The following is a 25423-nucleotide window of genomic DNA, read 5'->3' as shown; positions in this document are numbered from 1 at the left end:
ACACACACACACACACACACACACACACACTACCCCTGCTAAGTCTGTATAATGTTACTTGTATGTTTTCAGAGCTGACCACTTGGTATTGAATAGTCAGTTTGGGAGCTCTTCCCTAAGGAAGACGATTTCTTCTGTTCTTGGAATTCCTCAACTTCCTAGAGTTCTTTGTCTAGACTTAGGCACCATGAGATTTCCCCTTCCACATATAAGTGTCTGTGTTGTCCATGTTTAGGCAGCCATGTTGGTAGGATTTCATTGGGTGTAGTTTCCCGGACAGTTTTAGGAGACAAAATTTCTCATCAGATTTACCATTCCTCTGGTTTTTCCAACCTTCCCAGCCCTCTTCCCTAATATTCTGTGAGCCTTAGGTACAGGAGTCACATTGTTGAATGTATCTGTTGGAGTTGTACCATGTAGTCAGTTATAATCTGTATTTTTGCCATTTTTCTGTAATGGTATCTGTCTGTTGCAAAGAAAAATTTATTTTATGAGGGGTGAGAGCTACACTATCTGTGTGTACCAGAACAAACCTGTTAGAAATTAGTCTGGTTTAGTAAGTGGCAGTTATAGGTTTTCCATCTATGACCACACTAACCCCAGGTAGTTGTCTAGGTTTCCAGAACCAGCTGTGATTTCCTGCTTGTTGAGTTGCTTGTAAGTCTAATTAGAGAGCTGTTGGTTACCACTAAGATATGTGTGATAATGCAGCACCCAGGGTTAATGTGCCAGGTTGGCCATTGTTATGATTCTTAGGCACCACAGCTGGGTAGGACTGTTGGCTGCTCCCTCCCCTGGAAGTTTGCATGGCGCCTTTTAGTACCATGAAAGCTAGTTCTTAGGGAAAAGGCTTTCAAGTGCATGGTGTCTTTAACAATAGGGACTCACTTCCAGCCTCTTGGCAACCAAGGGTCACAGTAATTGCTGATAGAAATTTGGCACTCTCTTGGACAGCGCTGCAGAAGAGGAAAAGGATGAGGGGAATATGAATGGATGAGAGTTAAGGGAATAGGGAGGAGATGGCACCGAAGTCTCAGTAAGGGTGGCAGAAGGAGTGGCTAGCGGGAGGCAGCATTGATGTGCAAGGAGTTACTTTCCAGCTGCAGGAGACCCCCTAAGAAGGGGGAGAATAACAAGGTAACTCAGGTGGCAGATGATGAATGAAGGGGGCTTGCTGGTTTTGGGGGGTTTTTTTGGTTGTTTTTGTTTATGTTTTTCTTTTCTTTTTTTTTTTTTTCTCTGTGTAGCCCGGGCTGTCCTGGATCTCACTCAGTAGACCAGGCTGGCCTCGAACTCAGAAATCCGCCTGCCTCTGCCTCCCAAGTGCTGGGATTAAAGGTGTGTGCTACCACTGGCCGGCTGGGGCTTGCTTATTTTAAGCATGATTGATACCTAGAAGAAGGAGGACTGAGCCTGTAAGAGGTGGGACTCAGCACTCAGGTGGCAATAAGCCTGGGGGAAAGGCCAGGAAGTACCTGTGGTGGAGGAGAGCAAAGAATGAGCTGCAATGGCAATGTGGTGGGTTGGAGTTCATGCCTATGAATCAGTAGTTATAGTGGGGGCTTAGGGAGAACACCAGAAATAGATGCTGTCCTTTGTGGTGAAGAATGAGGGAGTGGCAGAGAGTTGAACTGAGAGCATCATGGCTAAGGGTGTGCAGGAAAGCAGGCCGAATTAAGGTTCAGGGATCTCTTTTGCAGTCCTGTTTGAGAATTTTCTTAGTGTCCGATTCCATTTGTCCTGCCCAGAAACAAAGTCTGATAATCAGAAATAAATACAGCCCCAGTGGTGGGAAGATGTACAGTCAGAGGTTACCAGGAAATGCCCAGCTCCTCTGAGTGCTTGTGTGGTTGTAGGGGAAACCAGCATGTGACAATTAGAGACCTGCTTTGGTTTCTTGATCAATTGCACAAGATTGCTGCCTAACCAGATGATTCCTCAGGGGATTCACAAGGTCAAAAATGGAGATGCACTTGAGCTCCTCACTTGCTGGAAGCTCTTACCCACACGTGCTCTGTGAGGTTCCAGTGGTAAAGTCTCATTGCCTCATGGGAGATGATTCTTCAGCTTGCTACTTGCTCTACTGATATTGACCTTCATTCTGTCTTTTGCATGAACTTGACTTTCTCTCAATTCCTAAAGGAATTTCCATGAGTCTAGAGCAGTAGTTCTCAACCTTCCTTAACGCTGTGACCCTTTAATATAGTTTTTCTTGTGATGATCCCCAACCATAAAATTGTTTTTGTTGTTAACTCATAACTGTAATTTTGATACTGTTATAAATCTTAATATAAATATCTGATATGCAACCTCAAAAGCAGTTCCAACCCACAGATTGAGAACCACTAATATAGAGTTATCTAGAATATAGGTCCTAGATTTTGGTTTATCCTTCTTCTAGGACAAAAAAGCTCTTTGAAAAAACATTGCAGACAAAGAAGGAGGAGTTCATGGGCACACATCCTGTTTTCCCCTCAGTCTATGGAGCATGAGGTGTTGTATATTATAAGGACTTCATATTAATAAGGTGTAATATAGATCAACTTACCTGAATTCACATACTTAGAGTTTTGTCTTGACAGGTATTATATTGCAATCAGCCTTAATTTTTTATGTTAATCTCTCAGTTGAGTAAAAGAAAGACAAAAATGTTGTTTATTTAATTCAAATAGCTAATATCCTTAGGAAGCTAATACTCTATTAAAATAATCCTTTCCTATTAATTTATTATTGAATAGTAATTGTCAGTTCTTCTGAAAAGAATAATTACAACTTTACTAACTGTAAGTTGGGAATTGTTCACACAAAGAGAAGTACCTCTTTGAAGTTTTTTACAGCTAGTTTACTATTTTTCCAAAAAGTAATGGCTTATAACATTTATGATTCATACAGTCAGGGAGACTGGTGTTTTGAAAAGAATGGATCAGGAGTGATTATCTCCTTGATGAACCTTTTATAATAGGCTGAATTAAAGAATTAACATATATGGGGTGCTAAATGGGAGAAGCAGACTCCAAATATTAATGCTAAGTTTCTGCAAATGTGGTTTTTTTTTTTTGCATCATGTACTGAATTTACTTTAAAATTATAGCCTAGATTTTAGATTCAAGAGTGTAGGCATCATTAGAAGTGGGCAGTTTTCATCTACACTTAGAGGACATTTGAAATGATTGATGTTATCAAACTGTGTGGAGACAGGGCAATTACATTACCAGAGAGAGGGGCTGTGGGCTGTGGGGCAGTAAAGTGGACAGTGGTCACTTTTTCCATGGAGCTTAATGATGCCGTGAGCTTTCATTGCCAGGGAAACAGAGGTGTGCATATCCCAGTTGCTTTATAGTGAATGCCTAGGTTCTATAGACCTTAATATGATGGGGAAAGGAAGCTGATAATAAGTGGAAAATACACCTAAGAAAACCAGTCATAGGATATTATCACAATGCCGGCTGGTATTCCTTCACTTGTGGGGCTGTTTTATTGGGAGTTAACAAGTTGGCTCTGAATGTCTTGCTTTAGGCAGAGACTTTGCAAGCAAATTCCCAACCCAGAGACAAAATCTCTGTAACAAATTTAGAGAAAGAAAAACTTTGTAGGTTTGGTAGGCGTAAGAGACTTAGCGCCCCTATGCCCACATGCCTCTGCCCTTTGGCTCTTTCAGTCTGCTAAATCCTTTCTTTGGTTATGTTTTGTGAACTCTAGGTGTTTGTTTCAATGGTGTGGGACTTGTAGCTGACACAGCTGTGTCTGTGTTGAATGAACTGAAACTGACTTTCAAATAACAAATTGACTTTTATTTACAGTTATTGACCAGAAGACAATAAATTAGAAATACTTCATAGATGGGAATATTCAATGTAGTCCCATGGGATGCTGTTTTATTTCCTTCTGTTTACATTTTCAAGTCTACATACAGCTAAGACTTCAGGGGACAGTGGAATTGTTAATGTGTATTCCAGCTCAGAGAGAGGAGCCAAAATAAGTACTGGATTTAACACATGTAAGGATCATTTTGGAGGGCCAGAGCTGTTGGCTGATTGCCCACTTCATGCCATTCAGAGTGAATTCACTCTGATTGCCTGGGACCTTAAGGTATTTGTTAACATGTCATGTCCATGCAACATATTTAATTTACTGTTTGCTGTTTCAACTAAACACCTTCACCTTCTACATACAAAATTTACCAGTGGTACTCATTTTTTTTTTCTTCCCTGGGTCACATTCCTCATTGAGTTGGTAGGATTCTAAGCTGATGACATTTACATTTTAACAAAGTTCTTTTGGCTGCAAGAAAAATAAAATAAGGGGGTTATAATCATGTATTTTTTACTATTAGTGAAGAGATGAATTGCCAATGAAAATAGACATTGAAAGGAATTTTTATTATTAAATAGAAAGACACTTTTTAGTCCTGGGCTGGCATTCTAAGCATCTATATATACCAAGTGGTTAATTTATCTGAAGAAAAAAAAAGATGAGATTTTTTTTTTAAGTTAAAATCATTTGGTATTGTATACCTAAGGACTGGCGTAATTCTTGGCACACAATAATTAACTAACAAATATTTTCATCTGAACTGAAACAAACAAGAAAACATAAATAACTATTCATTAGAGATTAGCTGATTCAACTATTGTTTCACCTTTTTCTTGATTGAATTTTTCAAGCTGTGTCACCTCAGAAGGATTTACATAGCACATTGTAGAGAGACATCAGGCAGGGCCCTTGCTACTCACATAACTCACCCAGCCACCAAGTCACACATGCAAATACCTGTCACAAGCATTGTGTTCACACTTGTATATACATTCAAATGCAGGATTGGCACAAGAGGGTTGATCAGTTCCGATTCTAACCCTAACACTAGTAATGAGTGTGTGCCAACCCAGGCAATGTAGCTCCAGCAGCACACCACGGGTACCAGGAGTCTGGAAAAATCACTTTTCAATTTTCAATTTCACTAACCTTTCTACTTTTGCATTTTTTTCCTTCCTTTCTTCCTTCCTTCCTTCCTTCCTTCCTTCCTTCCTTCCTTCCTTCTGTTCATTCATTCTTTTTTTTTTTTTGAGGCAGGGTTTCTCTATGTAATAGCCCCGATTATTCTGGACTTACTTTGTAGACCAGGTTGGCTTCAAACTTACAGAGAGTGCTAAGAGTGCTGGAATTAAAGGTGTGTGTGCCCAGCCTATTTTTGGATTTTCTGAGCATCAGCTTCCTAAATGAGCTGCTTATATCTGGGTCACGCTGTGTTGGGAATTAAACAACAACAGGGTTGAGATCTGGATTATGCCTCAGCTATGATGTAGACGGCAGGCTTGCTGGTACCTGAGATACTAATACATTTTTCAAGAGTTGCCTTGGCTTTACAGATAAGAAAATTTCTGTGCCTAGGCATCTTGTTTCTGAATGAAACTTATTAAGGAACCAGCATGATGGCTCAGTGGATAAGGGCACTTGCTGCCAAACTTGAGGGATCTGAGATTAGTCTCCAGGAACTACATGGTACAACGATAGAACTGACTCCTACAAGTTGTCCTTTGACTTCCACACACATGCCTTGCTGTCCTCCAAGTCAATAAGTAAATCCAGTAATTAAAAGAAAAAGAGAAATCCATCAAAACCACTTGTGAAACATTGAGGCAATGAGCCCAATCACTTCAAGTTAAGCAAAGAAGGTGGGGGAGGGGGACCCAGCACAACAAAGACATTTTTATTGCCTGCATGATTTTTAAAACTTGTAGTTTTAGAACCAATAGCTCCTATTTGGAATATTTTCTGTATCTGAACAGCTATTTGACCTTGAACACATTTCCTAACTTATTTCTTAACAAGATCATTATATTATTGCTATTATTGGGGTTTAGGGTGATGGATCAGAGAACTTGAGGTAAAGGTTTGGAATGGTGCTTGCTAATGTTATCTCTGTTTTGTACTCAGACTTTGGGTAGCAATTTAAAATGACTGATTTGGTTGGCAGCGCTCCTATTGGGGCGCCCAAGACAAACCTAAACCCATGTCTGTCTTACCTCTCTAGAATTGCTTGCAGAGAGGGACTGAGGGTTTAAAGAGGCATTGAGAAGTTCCCTTGTCTGTCTCTTTGCTTTTTCCTTGCATTCTTTTACCCGGGTTTTCCAAATGAGGTCCTGGGGAATTCTAGAGTGTTATCTTATTAAGGAATCCATTAGCACTCACTCATGCTAATCTGTTTACATTTGCATAAGCATCTTAATGGCTTAAAGAAAAATCCACAGGCCAGAGATTCTGGAAGTTTCTCAGTGCAAAGCCTTTTTACCCAGATTGCTGCTTTTCACCCATTCTAACTATGGATGGATTCCAGGGGTGATTTCACAAAGCAACTGTGTTAGCTCTGCATTAAAACACTGGTCAAATTCTGGTCTCATATTCATGGTAAACCTTCTGCCTCAGCTTCCTGAGTGCTGGGATTGCAGGTCTAAATCACTATGTTTAGAAAATTAGAATATCTATAATTTCCTTCCTAGTCTATTAAAAAGGGAAAAAAAAAAACCAACAACAAAACCCCAAGCCATTGACCAATTACTTTAGAGAATACTCTAGGGTGCCGTCCTTCCATCTGTTAATTGATACAAATATAGCATAAATACAAGTAAAGCAGATTTATTGCTTCTCATGTGAAAATTTGCAACTTACATGTATTTGAACTGCATTTCTATGAAATTTATTGTCTTAAAAGTTTACATTTGTCTTTGTGTGCATGGGTGTGCATGTGGAAATCAGAAGACAATGTACTGGCGATCATTTCTCCACCATGTGGACCCAGGAGACTGAACTCACATTGTCAGGCTCAGAGGCAGGTCCCACGGAGCCTTCTTACCAGACCTATAAATTTGGTCATATAATTGTGGGTTTTATCATTTCATCCATGTCTGTCTTTCCACCTCCCCTTTTAAAGATTTAAGTATGAACTCGCTGTTAAGAAGGAGGGCTTGTTGGGCAGTGGTGGCGCACACCTTTAATCCCAGCACTTGGGAGGCAGAGGCAGGTGGATTTCTGAGTTCGAGACCAGCCTGGTCTACAGAGTTCCAAGACAGCCAGGGCTACACAGAGAAACCCTGTCTCAACACCCCCCCCCCAAAAAAAAAAAAAGAGGCAGGGCTTTTTGCTGTACAGGCCAGCTTTGCTGTATAGCTGTGCATGCCCCTGAACTTCTGCTCTTCATATTCTCACTTTCCAAGAGCTTGGATTACAGGTGTGCACCACCACCACTCCCAGATCTGCATATGAATGGTTAATGCTCATTTGGAGAAACTGAGTACTAATATATATGTCATGGGCACATGATTCCATTTGATAGTGAATTAAAATGAAGGAATTAATTTTCAAAATTGATATGCTGTGACAGTTATGAAAACAAAAGAACAAGAGAGGTTCTTTAGGTAATCTTTTGGGAGACAGAATACATTGGTTAGCACATGTCCTAATTTTAAAAAATGTGGACTAAGAAGGTTTATGTGTTAATCACAATTATATATATTTTCTGAAATTTATATTAATTTAACAAAAATCTTAATAATATTGGGCTTCTAAATTTTACTCCCTTTTCTTAAGATAGGCCTGGAAAAATGGCCCTGAGCCTAAGAACACTGACTGTTCTGCTAGAGGACCCAAGTTTCATTCCTAGCACCCATAGGGTTACTAACAATGGTCTGAAACTCTAGTTCCAGGGCATCCAAAGTCCTCTTCTGGCCTCTGCAGGCACAAGGCATTCATAAGGTACACAGAGATAAATGCAGGCAAATACTCATATGCATAAAATAAGAATAAGTAAGTCTTTAAAAAATAAAACAACAACAAAAAATAATTAGGCTCATGGATTTTTCTATTTGTTGAAGAACCCCAGCCAATAAAATATATTATTCAGTATATTCTTCTTGAATATAGCTTTTAAACACCTGGTTCAATCAGTGTTTCTTTATAATATAATGATCAATGAAAATAAAACTAAAGGAAAAATTTTGAATGTTTACATAAATTTAAAATATAATTACAGTTCAGTAAAATCATAACTTTTCTCTTAGGGATTAGTGAAAAACAGAGTCTAGCAACCACATTTAATATGACTGCAAGAGCTAGCACCAGCAAATGCAAGCACAGATTATACGACACCCTCATTTATACTCATACTAAGATACTTCAGAGCAGAGATGACATGGCATATTGGTTCTCGGCTTAGGCTACTCACAGATCATTAGAATCTCAACTGACTCAGTACCCATAACTGTTTCTAACCATCTTCCAATGCGCCGTGTATACTAAAGGATCTCAGCTGGAATATCTGCTACCCCACAGACCTGAACTGTGTGTCCATCCGCAAATGTGTGTAGATGCTGAAAGGCATTAGCTCCAACACTCTCCATCACCCTGGCTCACTGCAGGAGACAGTTATTTTACATAGTTCCAGCACAGAGAAGTGGCCACACACCTGCCAAATTGCTGTGACAGGATTCAATCCTGGCATGTGGCTTTGAAGTCTCTGTTTGGAGCCATTATACCATACCACAGTCCCAACATCTGGAGAGATTTTATATAAATTTCAATAAAGTGATTCAGGTGCCAGGATACTGGTATATAAACACTTGTGCTTTCCCTTCTCCCTCTCCACATATATGTATATACATATATGCTCACATACACACACGCACACACACATGCACACGCACACAAACACACACACTTCCCTTCTCCCTCTCCACATATATGTATATACATATATGCTCACACACACACACACACGCATGCACACGCACACAAACACACGCACACACACACACACTTCCCTTCTCCCTCTCCACATATATGTATATACATATATGCTCACACACACACACACACACACACGCACGAACGCACGCGCATACACACACACACATATACACACATACATATTCTCTATGCATAATATATGTAAATATTTTCTAATAATCGATTATATACTTTAGCCTTTTCATGAAGCCAGAAAACTATTTGTTGATGTCCCTGTACCAATTAAAAGTTGACTCTCAAACCTGGCAGTGGTGGTGCATGCCTTTAATCCCAGCATTTGGGAGATAGAGGTAGGAAGATCTCTTTGAGTTCAAGGCCAGTCTGGTCTACAGAACGAGTTCCAGGACATCTAGGGCTACAAAGAGAAACCCTGTCTTAAAAGGTAAAAAAAAAAAAAAAAAAAGAAAGGCCAATCCCTGGCTATGTTCTCTGGCTATATGGTACAGTTGCTTGGAATAAAGCCGTAACTGGGGGACCAATGTCTTTTGCTGATAATGTGGATAAACTCAGGAGAGCATATCCTCTTGTGCCCTGAGAGAGAAGTCAGTGCTGAGGGCTTTGTAAGGCTTGCCGCTTTTGATCTTTAGAGGTAAAGAACCTGGATTTTATTGATAAAGCTATCAAGAGGCTGATAAACACAAGAGTATCTTTAGTAAATGACAAAATTTAAAAAGAAAAGATGGCAACCATACAGGCAGGATTTAATTATCAGATGTTTTATCTGTCTTGTATTTTGAAAATGAAGCTAATTCCCAATGCATAGAATCATCAGGTAAAAATCAGTAGTTTTCATAAAAGTCAGAAGAAAAGAAGAAGACACTCAGTTTGCATCATGGATAGATTTTCTGCCCCTCCGCAGCGACCCTTCCCCAGTTAGCCATGGCCAGCACTGATGTCTGCAACCCCCCTCATTACTGGAGAAATGACACTGACACATCTCTAACATGCTCCCATCACAGCTCCTGTCGTAAGCATTATAATGATGTGGGAATTCTCTTTTTGTTCAATTTTCATTTGGTTGGTTTTTCTCTGTGTAGTCTTGGAACTCACTCTGTAGACTAGGTTTGCCTTGAACTCAGAGACCTGCCTGCCTCTGCCTCCTGAGTGCTGGAATTAAAGGTGTATACCACCATGCCTGGCTGCAGGTGTGGGGATTCTTCTTTTTTTTTTTTTTTGGTTTTTCGAGACAGGGTTTCTCTGTGTAGCCCTAGCTGTCCTGGAACTCACTCTGTAGACCAGGCTGGCCTCAAACTCAGAAATCCACCTGCCTCTGCCTCCCAAGTGCTGGGATTAAAGGCGTGCGCCACCACTGCCTGGCAGATCTAGGGATTCTTACAGAAGGAAGTTATTATATGCAAAAATAATATATGCACTGATCATTATTTTGACTTATCACAACTCCTATAGGTTTTCTTGATCTCTTATACTTACATTTTAATTACATGCATAATCATGGCTAGATCTATAGTTTTTTTAAGTAAACAATGCCATTTAGATATATCACAGAAAAGTCAACTCAGTCAAGAGTAGTAAATCTTTGAGGAAGGATAAAAAAACACTAAAAGTTTAGACAATTAACTTTTGATTGGAGAATATATTCTATAGAGAGGTGATTCTCTGTTTTATTTAGTAGAAAAAGTGGGGATAAAAATTTGCTTATTAAGTACTTGAAAACAATTTAAAAATTGAATTGGCTGAATTACAAACAAGCTCAAACCAATGAATCACATGTTTACCTGAGACTGAGTGTTTGTGTCTGTGAAGTCTGACTGCACTCTGGAAGCTGTCCCTGGTCTCTTTACATCTTCTTATAATAAAGAAATTACAATAATAATTCCTGTCAATGGGAACCCTGTTGGATTGCCTTATCTAAACGCTCCTGGCTGTTCGCTTGGTTTGGATTCAAGGCTCTGTACTTGAATGTTTAATTAATACAGTGATTGGAAGATGTGTGCCTTTAGAGAAGGTTAAACGATTTGTCTCTCTTGAACCTTACGCAGGGAAGGTGACGTGTAAACTAAATGAGTTTACAGTCAGAGATTCAGTTAGAAATTAAAGAAGTTTGAAGTAAACTTTTGCCTTACTTGGGAGTTCATAGAAAAGTTAAACAAAAGTTTGGTTCTTTAGAAAAAGAAGAAAAAAATAATTGTATGTGTGTAAATATGATCCTAAGATAGGTTGGCTGCCTACTTCTTAAAAAAAAAAAAAAAACCTCTGGAAATATTCAAAATAGAGAATAACATGGTCAAATACTCACATTTTGATATGTAAATTTACTTCCACATATATTCCTTTTAAAAAATCATGTTAAGTTATTAATTTAGGGGGAAAAAAACCACTTTCTTCCATGTTCCCAGTTGATCGATTGTATTCACGTTCCGCATGTGTGTCCCAGCCTGTTTCCCAGCACTTGTAATTTTTCTTTAAAGTCTCTGAGCCTGTGCAGTCTTTCCCTTACTCCTTATGCTGGCTTCTTTCAGTCTAAGCTGCATATCACCCTGCAAATGCTAATTTAATGATAAAAAATCGTTATTTTGAAGTTTTTCCTGAAGTTACAGAGATGACTCTCTAACCTTATGGTTAAAGATTAAAAACATATTCTTACAGAGCTCCCACGTTCTGTTCCTAAGACCCACATTAGACTGCTCATGACTGCTTATAACTTTAGCTCTATGGGGTGTGTTGCCTCCGATTTCTAAGTGCACTTGAGCTCACAGGCACATACCCATACACATATATACACAGATAAAGGTAATGCAAATAAAAACCCTTAAAAATATTTTCCCTGCAGGTAAGTAGTTTTGATTTCTAGCATGTAACCACCATAGACAGTGCCTGTTGAATTTATCTTGGATTTATCTTTAATGGACGTGGGGGTCGTGTAGGCATCTTAGAACTTGATGAGTAGTTCAGGGTAGCTTTGAACTTACAGTGATCTCCTTTCTCTGTGCTATCACACCTAGCTTCTTTGAAAGTTTTTTTTTTGCATAATTATACCTAATATTTGGAAGCATAAGAAGTAAGGCTTTCTTACTAAGGGACATCGGAATTTGCTTTGAAACACATTTTTGAGGTCATTACTATGAACACTTAAAACTAGCAATGACCTAACTGTTTATGCCTCAGGTGTTTTCTTCAAACAAAACTTTGTTTTAGGTAATAAAGTACAATAAACTGGGAAATGCACCCAGGTCTAGAGAAAGCTTACCAGTGCTCTTAACTGCAGAACCATGTCTCCAGCCTCACAGACCTTAGTAAGGCCATGACCTCCTTTGCTGTGGACTGATCCTATGTCCTCAACTTGTGCATCTGTGAAACATTCTCTTCGTTCACTCATTCAAGATTATCCTTTAAACTTTTAATAATTGGCAATAACTTGGAGTAGGAAAGAATCTTATTTAAGGACTAGTCAAGATGATGTTACTAATCTTGGGATTACTAAAATATCCATTTTCAAAAGAAGACAGCAAGTGAGGAAGCAGTGGATTTATGGTAGCATTTTCATGAACTTTCCATCACAGTTGGAGTACTGGCTATCAAAGCCTTTTCCACCCTCCGCATGATCAGTAGGCATTCTGCTTTTAGATGTACCCCTGGTGCATTCCCAACACAGAATTAGAAGGTAGCAGCTTCCATCAGGAGACATTGCCTTTGCTGTTCTTCTGGTAACTGTGAACTAGGCTCTTAGCCATGAGCTGTAGTAGATTAGAGCAGTTGGTATTTGCTTACTAAGGTTGTAGATGGAAGGAGATCACAGGGCTTACAGATGTCTTGGGCTTTGGAATTGGTACTGGCTGGTGTGTCCTTGTCTTGCTAATCTAGGAAGTGCTTAGTTTTAACAAATTTAAACAAGCTGAAGTGGCAAATATTTTCACTTTCGTATCTTTTATGAAAAAAAAATCTATAAGTGTAACCCAGTAGTTCTCAACCTTCCTAATGCTGCAACTGTTTTACTGCAGTTCTTTATGCTGTGGTGACCCCTAACCATACAATTGTTTCCATTGTTACTTCATAACTCTAATTTTGCTACTGTTATGAATCATAATGTAAACATTTTTGGAGATAGAGATTTGTCAAAGGGGCTGAGAGCCACAGATTGATATTGACTGCTTAGCCCTTTTATCATAAGAATTACTCACTTTTGCTTTGAGGTTCTTTAGACTCGTATGAAAAATATTTGTATCATTAATGTACCAAAAATAAAACAATTAAATACTCTATGTAGTTGAAATAAACTATAATCATGAAAATGTATGATGATAATGGTGAATTTTTCTTTTTATCTCTCAACAGTGGAAAGAGTGGAGCGAGAGAACCTTTCAGACTATTGTGTTCTGGGCCAGCGGCCAATGCATTTACCAAATATGAACCAGCTGGCATCCCTGGGCAAAACCAACGAACAGTCTCCTCATAGCCAAATCCACCACAGTACTCCAATCCGAAACCAAGTGCCCGCACTACAGCCCATCATGAGCCCTGGTCTTCTCTCACCACAGCTCAGTCCACAGCTTGTCAGGCAGCAAATAGCCATGGCCCATCTGATAAACCAACAGATAGCCGTTAGCCGGCTCCTGGCTCACCAGCATCCTCAAGCCATCAACCAGCAGTTCTTGAACCATCCACCCATTCCCAGAGCAGTTAAGCCAGAGCCAACAAACTCCTCTGTAGAAGTCTCCCCTGATATTTACCAGCAAGTTAGAGATGAGCTGAAGAGGGCCAGTGTGTCTCAAGCTGTCTTTGCAAGAGTGGCATTCAATCGCACACAGGTAGGATTAACAACATTCTCTGGGGACTGAGAGTATGGAAGAAGCATGACCTGTATTCATTTCTTTATAATCTCTTCAAATGACTTATGGCAGTGAGGAAATGGCTGGGAGATGCTCGCTGTCCAAGCAGGAGGATCTGAGTCCAGATCCCTGGCACCCATGTTAAAAGCTGGGCAGTGGGCTCACATCTTTAGGCCTAGTGTGAGAGAGATAGCAAGGAGAGATGAGTGGGAATCTGGTGCTCTCTGATCAGTAAGTCTACCCATCCTGTGAGCTCCACAGTCAGCAAAAAGACCCTGCCTCACAATAAACCAACACACATACACACACACACACACACACACACACACACACACATACACATAAATATAGTGTAGAGCTATAAGGACGACCTACAAATGTCAACATCATGCCTCCACATGCATGTACACCTCTCATACATACATCATACACACATATACATGTGTACTCCTTATACATACCTTATGCACACACATGTATGCACATCCCTCATACATACATCATACACACACAGGCACACATAGTATTCAGGAAACATTTCAGAGCACACATAATTGAATAATAGTCTTCTGTCATGATACAAAGTCACCACTCATTCCTACAAAATCTTAATTAATGTCAGTATCTGGGAAGCTACCACCCAGCTCAGTACCCAGAATTTTCCCACTGATTGGCTGGGTGTGTGTGCATGCGCCACTCTGTTTCCTGGGTGGACCCTTGATTGTGAATTTTGGGATTATCACCACCACCCTTTTAAAAAAAAATATTTGAGACTACTTGTAAACCTATGTATGCTCAAATAACTTGTTTTTAAATCTTTTTTTTAACATTATGAAAGTATTTCTATAAGCCTTTTAAAATGTGCAAGTTAGGTTTAAGGTGTTGGCATATAGATTACTTATTTTTAATGTTTTGAAAGGACTACATTTGACTATAATATTAAATTATAGAGGTGAGCAGTTCTTTTATACATGTGTTACTGAGTGTTGCTTATTTGATTTTTTTTTTTCTATTTGTGCTTCTTAGTGAGTATATGTCAGAATGGAATGTTGTTAAAATAAGGGTTTCAGAGCTCATCCCAGAGTTTCTGATTTAGGAAATGGGGGACACGACATAGAGAATTTTATTTGTACAAGCTGCTGACGCTACTGGCTTGGGGTGGAGGGGTACATTCTGCAAACCACGTGTCCTCTCTTATGAGGGACCATTGAGTAAAGGGGCAGAGCCTTGGGGACCAATGGCCTCAGCAGTGAGCAGAGGGTAGCAGAGAGCTATGCTGAACTTTAAGTGTGGTGGGTACCACAAGAGAAAAGATGCAGTGATGCTGTGGTCTTGGGGAGGAGGGACTGGAGAGCACAGACACTAGTCTTCAGGAACACAGCAGGTTGGAGCTAAAGACCTTACTTCACCTGAGGTAGGGAAATAGAGAAGGTTCTGGTAAAAACTTGAAAAACATGAATATTAGGTTTCTGGAGGAAGTAGGCTGTGAAGGTTAATAAAGTTTAATGAAGATCAAGAAGTATATTTAAGCTAATGGAATTCGTAAGGAAAATATTGAGTTAAAAACTGTGAGACTAATTGGCAGTTGATAATAAAATTAAAGGCATCGGTGGGAGAACATTAGTTAAAAAAGGATCTTGTAAGAACTTGCTAAACGTTTTGAACTTTAAGCACTGAAAATGTGTAAGGTCTCATGTGGGAATGTGCTCTGACTCACTAATCAGAATTTGATTGTAGGAAGGTTTTTGCTTTTTGTCTTATGGAAAGTGGGTAGCACTTTCAGTTAGGAGGCTGCCAAGAGAGACCCACTGAAATGTGGGGAAGTGTGGGCGGAGGCTGAAGGCAGTAGCGCCCTCAAGGAAGTTTGTCAATGGATACAGGGAGAAACAATAAAGATGATCTCAGGGCTTCATCCTGGTGACTGAAAGCAAAGTGGAGAGATACTGCATAGTAGCTGAGCAAGGCCACAGGGATTTTTAGGGTTCTAGTTGTTTTTACTTTGAAATATTGACAGATTTCTTATGATGATTGACAATGAATGTTGAACCTGTAAGTTTGACACTAAAAACAGTGGGTAGGGAGGTAGCAGGCTATTAGGAAAGTGATACAGAACCTGGGATTTAAACTAGGGAATGAAAAGGTAGTGTGATGCAATGGTTTCAAAAGAAGCCATTGTAGTTTCATGTTTGGATACTTGGTCCCCAGGTAGTGGAACTATTTCGGGAGGTTGTGGAATCTGTAGGAGATGGAGTCCTGCTAGAGGAAATATGTGGGTGGGCTTTGAGAGTTTATAGCTTCCTGTTTTCCTTTCTCTGCTTAACCTTGTATCTATGAAAATCTACATATTCCTGCTCCTGCCAGAATCTCACGCCTTCCCTAAGGACTTACAACTCCCAAGGACCAGCCTCAGCCAGGTCTGGGTTCCTGAGAGAAGGAGTGTCTGGAAACGGTGAAACAAATGACTTGAAGTCAAGTCAAGGGTTACAAGCTGAAGGTCTGCCCAGACAGTTCTTTGTAGATAGCTCTTGGCTCTGTAGTTTGTTCAAGACAGCTAGCTTTCTGCTTGATACAGCTCTGTCTGGTTATGACAGCTTTCTCTGCTAGTAAAAATTCTGAACTCTCTCTAGATAGCTCATAGGTTTTCTGACCAGAATCAGAAAAGTTGCTATAAAAATTTCTTAGATCTTTTGACCAAGTCAGAAATCCTGTTAGAAAAGTTCTAAAAGTAATTCTAGGGTTTCCTGATTAAAATCGGAAAGCCAGAAAAAATTCTATAAGAGCTGTGTTCGATCTTCAGACAGCCTTCTCTGGATACCTGCTGGAAAACATTCCAAAAGACTTGTGTTAGCTCTCTAAGTAATTCGTGGGGTTTCCGGCCAAGGTCAGAAGTCCTGTTAGAAAATATTGTAAAAGAGCTATGAACAATCCTAGAAGAGCTGTGTTCATTCTCCAGAGATCTCCAGATAGCTCAGCTCTCCCTAGAACAAATTCTAAAGGAGATCTAACTGCTCTTGCTCTCTGCTGGCTCATCTCATGCAGACCAAATGCCCAGTTTTTTTTTTTAATTTATTTATTTATTTATTTATTTATTTATTTATTTATTTATTTATGGGTCAATTCCAGGTTCCCTCTTGACCATCAAATGAATCAGCATTCCATGACCTTAGTCCCTTAATTCTTAGGAAGACACAGCCTGCACATTTTTTTTTTAATATTGCAAAAAGAATTCAGATACCTACCTGCCTTTGTAACTTTTGCTATGTGGGACCTTGTCCTAAGATCACCATTCCGAACACTCCTAGACCTAAATTTCTTCTGTCCTAAAATGACCTTGAACTCCGGAATCTACTGCCTTTTTATCTGCCTGTCTTTGTATCTTTCCAACAAGCTGGCTTATAATGCAGTTGCCTCTGTTTTTTAGGTCTGTTAAGCCCCTCATATAATTCATATTACATCTTTATATTTTGCATAGTTGAAAACTTATATTTTTAAATTCATGTCTTTAGAGTTCTTTTTCATAGCCTAAGGGCTGTCCTGAAGATCACAGAGTACTACTATCTTGTGAGACAAAGACACACCCTCACCTCTCAGACTCATGTTGCTCTGATTATGGAGACATTAACCTTGACAGGGAGGGCATAGGAACATGAAAATATGTACACTACTATACAAACAAGCCTTATGCACACCATCCATCAACACTCGTGGAGGCCCACACCCTTCTGGCTCTGTTTTAGGGGCAGGAAACCATATCATACTGTCCCTTACATGACTAAGTCGGTCTCCAACAAAACAATGAACTCTTCTTTAATTTGCTTCTGTCAGGACATTTTATTGCAGCCACAAAAAAGAAACTAACACAGGTAGAAAACATCCCGCCTTCCTAACCAGGGAAACAGAATACATGCCAGAAGAACAAGTGGCCATGGAGTAATATGGAGATAATAGCCAGAGTGAAGAGCCTCTAGAAGATTCCACATGGATGGAAAGCTACAATATGTGGAAAAAGAGAGGATGGACATTATGCCGTGAGATTTGGCATGATGTCATTTGGTTGGGAGATGTCCTTATCAAATTTCAGAGTGTAGCTCCTTATAGTGGTGAGGTCAAGGACCAGCACTTCAGAGTTAAGGAGTGATTAATTGCTCAGGATGCAGAAGCGGATTGCTTTTGCAAAACTGAGTGGCGAAAAAGACAACCAGAAGCAAATGAAGAGCTCCAGCGTGATGGGAGTCAGCTTAAGATAGGTGGTTTGCAGCCTCAGGTCAGATTAAGCAGCCTGAAGCAGTGACAGAGTCAATGATGGTGATTGGGCAAAGAAGAGGCCCCAGGGCTCCTGGGGTTTGGTATTTATGTGTTAGATGTAGAAGGGTAGGAGAGATGGAATCTCTTGCTCCCTTGGCTGCTAGCTACCTTTTACATTATATTAATGACAGAGCCCATTCCCATCACTTGAAAAATGCATTCAGAGAGACCCATACAAATTGCATGCTTCTTCTTGTGACTTAAAAGACCCAGGCACATTTGTATGTCCTTTGGAGAAAATCTGTTGCCCACTAATGAAAATGCAAAATGAAGGGATCTATCTACTGTACTTCCATGTGTGAGTGTGTTCTGTATCATCCATGTTCATGATAGTCAGTTCATGCCTAGTCAACATTTTATTGCCTGGTTATGTGCACAGCTCTTTTCTAGCTAAGGGTAAAAGCATGGTTGTTCTTCTTTAGGTTTTGGAAGTGACTACAGTATACATTTCACCCAAACAGCATTGAAACATGAGAGAAGACTCTCCAATGAGTCTAGACAAAAGACAGTCGTGCTGGGAGGATACACTGTGCCAAGGCACTGGGCTCCTGGAGATCTGTCTTCCTGAGAAATCCTTTATGTCTCTATGGACTAACAATTTTTCTTTGGCATTGCCACCTTTGAAGTGCCAAGTTATAAGAAGGTCTAACTGAAGCACAGAACACATTTTATTATTTTTTTCTCCTGCCATTAAGTTTGTAAGATGGCTACACCCAGAAAGAAACATTCACTTTAAATCAACATGAGCTTGAGTTCATGAGCCAGCCTTGAGGATATCAAATGGAAACTACATAGGAATGTCTGAGTATTTCCTTTTTAAATTCTGCTTTTAATTTAGGAAAGCTTTTCATCCCTCTGGGATCATAACCTGTTGTGTATAAGCCCAGCCTAATCAAGGTAGATGGTATTGACAGAATGACATAGTTTGAACTTGACCAGGAGGTCAACAGGCAGATTGTTTTTGCTGTGTGTGCTGTACTCACTAACAGCACAAATGGGCAGCTGTCTTTACCAGATGTATTGTTAAATGGGAAATACGGTGTAGTGTACCCCATGAAACCAGCCATGGATTTTCCATGGTCTTTTTGAATGGAATAAGACATTTCTGGGTGATAGAGTGACTTGCCAGGTAAAATTCATATGTAAAAATGGTTAAATGGCATATTTTTCCAGAAAGAATAGTTATATATAACCAGAACCATTCATTTTTGATAGACATCCAAAGCTATCTTGTCCTCAGTTGCTCTCCTGATGTATAACATATTTCTATGTCCCTGAATGTTTTCAAGAACTAATCGATGTCTCTAGGACTCATTTGTTATTAGCGCTAATAAAAACTGGTGTCACATGATCAGTTGTGTCACTGGATTTTGGCTTGAAGATTTAACAAGAAGTCTCACTAGTTTATGTATGTGTAGGTGTGTAGAAATTAAAATCATCTGCAAACATTCATCAATCCAGCATGAATATAAACATAAAAACCTTGTCTGCCTGCTTTTAAGATTTCCAGATGAAAACCTCATGCTTACAGTAAACAGTATCTGAAAAAATGCATGTTATTTAAAGAACTATTCATTACCTTAGATTGCTGAGCCATATACCATTTGATTATGTAGGGCCTATATTTCCAAGAGTTATTTTATTATTTATTTTTGTTTTTTTATAGGTTGATGCATAGTGATGGGTTTATTATGGCATTTTCATACATAAATGTTGTTATATTACTATATAGTTTGTTCTCATTGTTCCCCTTCCCCACTGCCTTCCTGTGGCCCTTGCCGACCTCTACTGGTTTTTAATGCATCTTAATTTTGATTGATGTTGTCTTAGTTTGGGTTTTACTGCTGTGACCAAGGCAACTCTTATAAGGAAAACATTTAATCGGGGCTGGCTTACAGGTTCAGAGGTTCAATCCATTATCATTAAAGCAGTACCATGACAGTGTCCAGGCAGGCATGGTGTAGGAGGAGCTGAGAGTTTTTCTACATCTTCAACTGAAGGCAACTAATGGAAGACTGACTTCCAGGGAGCTAGGAGGAGGGTCTCATTGCCCACCCCCACAGTGACACACTTCCTTCAAGAAGGCCACGCCTACTCCAACAAGGCCACACCTACTATAATAAGACAACACCTCCTAAGAGTGCTACTCCATGGGCCAAGCATATTCAAACCACCACAGACACCTTTCAAAGTCATTTATGCATGCATCTGGCAGCATGTTGTTGTGTGTCATGCTCATGGCTCTGGCTTTGGAAATGGATATCTTTTGACTGTCAATTTTTACTGTTACTTGCTATTGTTTTTTATTTTTATATTTTTCTTCCTGTTTAACAACAAGACATGTATCATTCAAACTAAGAACATAGAAATTGAGTGTTTTTTCTGCAGAAGGTATTTAGCGTATTTCTGTCAGTAGTGCCAGGATGTGAACTGTCCAGTGTGGCATGAGGGCTAATACAGTTCTGGACATAGTGTATTCAGTAGAATTGCACCTGTGTAACTCTTTTGGACAGAATGGCTAGCCCTACCTTTCATGCTATTTTATAGCAAAAGGGGCCAGAGGAGAACAGTGAGGTAGCAGCAATAGTTGTCTACTTACCTGTCCATTTTAAGCACTTTCTCTTATGGCTCTGTGGGACCACAGAGGAAGGCACATACTCTTGCTTTGTGTGTGCTGTTCCACACTCATCCTTATACTTCTGATGTGGGCTTTTCATTTTAAGGACTGTCCTTAGGCTACTAGATGTTGATAGAGAGCTGACCAAGCCACTGTGTGAGAGGAGCCACACAATGACAGCCCCTACCCCTATGGAAGAGACTGCTCTCATATGTATAATCAGCTTGAAGCTCTAACTTGGTCTGGATTTTTTTCCCTCCTTCTTCATTGTCTCCACTCTCCCTTGGAAGATTTTATTAATAAACCTCTTGCATAGAAATCTTTATCTCAAAGTTATAAGCCCATGCCATTTCTATGCCAATGACATTTGCTCGTGCCATGAGAGGGTAAAGCATAGCATCTGATTGATACCCATACATTCCACAAAGCAACTGCCATATGCTGTGTAGAGCTGGTATAGCTTGTCTCTGCTACATATGTATCATCACCATAGTTATTTTAAACCTTAAACCCTGGAGCTCTTCAGTTCATTGAGTGAAAATCGTATTATTATTGAGACTGACTTAAGGATATTGAGTGGAAGTGGGGGAGAGAGGGAGATTCGGAGAGGGGTGGGGAGGAGAGATTGAGATTAGGAATGAAAGAATGTGAGTGTATGTAGGAATGGGATTCAGGAGAGAAATGGGACTTGAGGCCTTAAGAGCTGTACCACCATTGCCTTGTGAAAAGGGCCTCAGTGGTGTCATCTGTGGCATGCTGGTAACAGAAGTTTAGAGTAGCTTTGTTTCCTGGGTCCGCCCCTCCCTACTGCTTGGGCCCAGGTGCAGATGGTGTCTGTTCAGTCGCCATTTTTGTCAGGTTTTCATTTTTGTTCACTTGTTTTCTTCTGCATCTGTGTTCTGAATTCGTCTAGGTTGGCATCTTTCTCTCATTAGGTCTGAACATGAAGTAGTCAATTGGTTATTTACCCCATTTATTTCTTTACATCTGTAAATGTGATTTTGAATCCTAATTTTAAGCATTCTGTTTTCTTTGTTAAAGTGTAGACTTGACAACGTCGATCAGAGGCTCATGTAGGCATGTAGGATGGAAAGGCTCCTGGGAATGTTTTAAGGCTCAATATTACTGGAGTCCACTGACCTATAATAAGTAATGTTTCATAAAATATGTACAGTGACTTTTACTTAATAGATAAACTATTCTCTAATTTATTTAAAAATCCAATGACCTACATATTCATATGTTCAGAAGTCCCCATTTACATCGCTTCTCCTCGGAGACCTTCCGTCTGAGCAAATCTGTTAAATGAAGTAGAGGAAGCTTTGATCCAAACTGGGGTAAACCCAGTGGAATGGATGCAGTGCCACATGTGAACAGAAGCACCGGCATGCCAGAAAAGGGAACTTAGGGCTGACCCTCACATCCTTCCTCCTCTTCCCTTTAAATTGGCCACAGAGCACAGGGCCATCCCTACAGGCCGGCAATAAGACATAGGTACCTTTGAGAATAAGACTTATGTTCCTTGTTCATGTTCATTTTCTTTTCCTCTAGCAGAGGGGTCAGGTAAGACTTGCTGAACTGATTCTTAGAAACATATTTTTGCAGAATAGATGCATGTAATAAAATGTGCTACTTTAGAATAGTGTAGTGGGTTTGATTTGGTGACTTGCTACTTCAGTTTAAGGATAATCCACCTTGTGAGCAGAGGTCTCACTGGAGCACAGTGCATGTGCCCTGGCCTTATCTGATGGAGAACAGGACCCTGAAAATCCAGTGGGGTCTCATTTGATTGACATGTCCTCATTTGACTACTTTTAGTTTTTATGAGACCCCCCTCCAAAAAAAAAATCTACAGTTTACTCATCAAAGCCACATCATTTGAAGAAACTTGAGAGCAAGGTCATAAATACAATTTATGAAGTCACTCAGCAACTGGAGAATGTTTTCAGCAGATTGGAAAATTAGATTGAATGATGTATCAGAAAATTTGGCAGGAAGGCCAGCTGCTGAAAATGCAAACACCGTGTATGAAACGGTGTGGATTTTGATTTAAGCTTTATTTACACAGTGTTTGGAATATATGCATGGCCCTAACTGCTAGGGTTAAAATTTCTAAGAACTTGCTAAACATCAGAATCTGAAACAACACAGTCAGAAAGAAAGCTATGTAACAACTACAGGAAAAATCGTAGCTCAATTCTCAGTTGTCTTAGTGTAAGTCCCTTTTAGAGGAGGCAAAAGTTGTTTTTTAATGTCATAGTTTGATTTACACATACTGTTAGCCACAGACAGGAATAATTTAATTATACATTGTAGTTTATATTTATATAAAACATTCCCTGCAAGATACTCATACTCATTGTCAGCTGACATAGTATCAGTCAGGATTATTTCTCAGTATCTAGTTGAGATTCAGGCTCTTTGCAAGCCATGGACCACAATGTAAACCTAGGGTCTTGACTCCATGGTCCAGTGAGCTGGTTATAAAATAACAAGGAGACCTGTGAGAAAGAGGAAGTCCACTCCCTGAAAGGTAGGCTGTAAATATAAAATGCTGCACATCAGGCATGAACATGTTATTGAATTTTTGATATACCCTCTTTTGATTTCAGAACATTAAATTAATAAAATAGGGAGCGATGGCCTTGCTTACTTCATAAAATAGTCTTTCATTTCAAAATCACTGGCTTGAATTCTCAGATTTAAAGATTGTAATAATATTAATATCTTCCAAGATAGCAGTGTCTCCAAGTTATTGGATAGCATAAGGAGGTGGCTCTCTAGATAGCAATCGTATTTCTGCACCTCCCACACAAATAAGGAATTATTGTTAATTAGTGCCTTTTAGGCAACCTCAGCCGAAAGCATGGATTGGTGAGGTCAAGAACTGAACTGCACGGGCTCAGAGCTTGCTCTGTCTTTGCCTGTGGTAAAGGAGAGGCTGATTCACCAAGTAGAAAACTACACGACTCAGCCTCCCTCCACAGTCTACCTGAACTAGAAAGTGTAAGGAACAGATGATGGAGAGATTCATTTTCTTCTTCCTCTTTCACAAAGCAGAGACTCAGAGCGAGCCAGTGTGATGACAGCTGTCCTGGGTGTCCTCCTATTCCTGACGGATGACCTTATAAGTTAGTCAGCAGACTCATAGCAAATCCAAAATTTTCATGACTTGGAAATAGAAGATTCCATTTTGGTGATAATTTTATAACTTTATGTCATTTTTCACTGTTGTCTACCATGTACTGGTCTACTCCTTTCTCACAGAGAGGGAATCTCCATCTTCAGTATTTGTATGTGTCTCTCCTAAGGGTGTCTTCGTAAAAACCTGGATTTCTGGTATGAGCATCTATTGTTGTGTTCTTTTAAGGTCTAGGCCATTATTTTACAGTTTTGAAAAAATTTCATGAGGAAATGGAAACATTATCTTTAATTCTCATGAATTTACAGATTTTGTCATTGTTTAGTTAGTAAGCATTAAAAAAAGTATATTCAAGGAGCATTCCTTTTATGACCATTGAGTGAAATGAGGGTCTTTGGCTAGGGGCTATATGCATGTTTGTTCAAATAAAGTGAATTGACTTTTAGAGCCCAGAAATGCTGTGACGTAAATATAACTGTACTAATCTGAAATCATTTGGGCTTTTCAAAGCAATTTCAATCTCTCTTTCATTTTGTGCCAAAAATGATCACTGTGGACTGTGGCATCTACTTCTGAACTTCTCTCACCGACCACCATGCCCATCTGGAGGACTTTGTCAATCATGGTTGGTAGACATGTGCCTGTGGGCACATCATGCCTGTCTCTAGTTCTATGTACTGCCAAAGCAAAATCTTCATGAAAGAGAAAAAGGCCCTTATAAAACCATATTCATACTATAATTAAAGCACTTTGATATTTTCTAATTTCCAGAATTCCAATTCATTATAAAAATTGGTTTCAATCTATGAAATTAACCTCATGATCTACTAATAACTATGATCCATTTGAAATGATGATATAGATGGAAGTTTATTTTGAATTATTTGATATGTTACATAGGGAAAGAAATTTACTTAACTTTTGGAAGTATACAGTTTATATCTTGGTGATTGCTATTTTTGGAACTGCGTCTCATCGGGCTCAAGCTGCTCCCTGACATGCCAGGTCTCTGTCCATGGCCTCCAACTCTCCCTCCTCCCATTCCTACCTCCCAAGTTCTGGAATCACGTCCAGCAAGAATTACTATCTTAATTTCAAGTTACGTGAAAAGCTTGCATAGTCATTCCATTTTATATAATTATTTACCTTTCTTTATAGTTTCCTCTACCTCAAATAATTTTAATTATCCCACTTCCTGAAAGTTATTGTTTATATTTTTGCCTTAAGTATAAGAAAATATTTAGCAAAGTATAACTGACATGCTTTGAATATTCAAAGCTTTAAATTTAAAGTGACTATATTTTAACATGTTTGACTCATTTGCACGTTTTACAGATTCTTACGTATTTAGAAGCTGTGCTAGGCATCACATGATAGCTGTCATTTAGTGAACCCTGAGTTCATCTCTGTACTCATTAGTGCTGTGAGGGAAGTAACATCACTTCGGTGTTACAAGTGAGAAAATTGCCCTAGGGAGAGCGACTGCTTGGTGTCTAGTTAGAGTCCAGTTTTGAGCTCAGGCAGCCTGAATTCAGAGCATCCTATTATACCTGCTTCACTCTCAGTCATCTCTGCTATCATGGAGCAGGGTTTGAAAGACACAACCCCTTCCTCAAGGTGGTACAGGCAGTAAATGCAAACCAGTAATCGCGTTTAGTGTATAAGTACCGCAGCTGCTGTGATCCTGGATACTGTGATCCTGGATACTGTGATCCTGGATACTGTGATCCTGGATACTGTGATCCTGGATACTGTGATCCTGGATACTGTGAT

At 39.5% G+C, this 25423-nt stretch overlaps 1 protein-coding gene across 1 annotated transcript in view; it reads left to right on the top strand.

The window, feature by feature from the left end:
• The window catches only part of Satb2 (SATB homeobox 2), a 172019-nt gene that overhangs the window by 85603 nt on the left and 60993 nt on the right, over positions 1-25423 (top strand). The window contains exon 7 of the mRNA XM_028765750.1: positions 13093-13565. Within this exon, the coding sequence (XP_028621583.1) occupies positions 13093-13565 (473 nt within the window). The remainder of the gene's footprint in view (positions 1-13092; positions 13566-25423) is intronic.

This window comes from Grammomys surdaster, unplaced genomic scaffold, assembly GCF_004785775.1.
Source record: "Grammomys surdaster isolate TR1022 unplaced genomic scaffold, NIH_TR_1.0 165, whole genome shotgun sequence".
Lineage (NCBI taxonomy): Eukaryota > Metazoa > Chordata > Mammalia > Rodentia > Muridae > Grammomys > Grammomys surdaster.
Note: the sequence above shows the minus strand (reverse complement) of the source record. Positions and strands in the feature narration are given on the sequence as shown.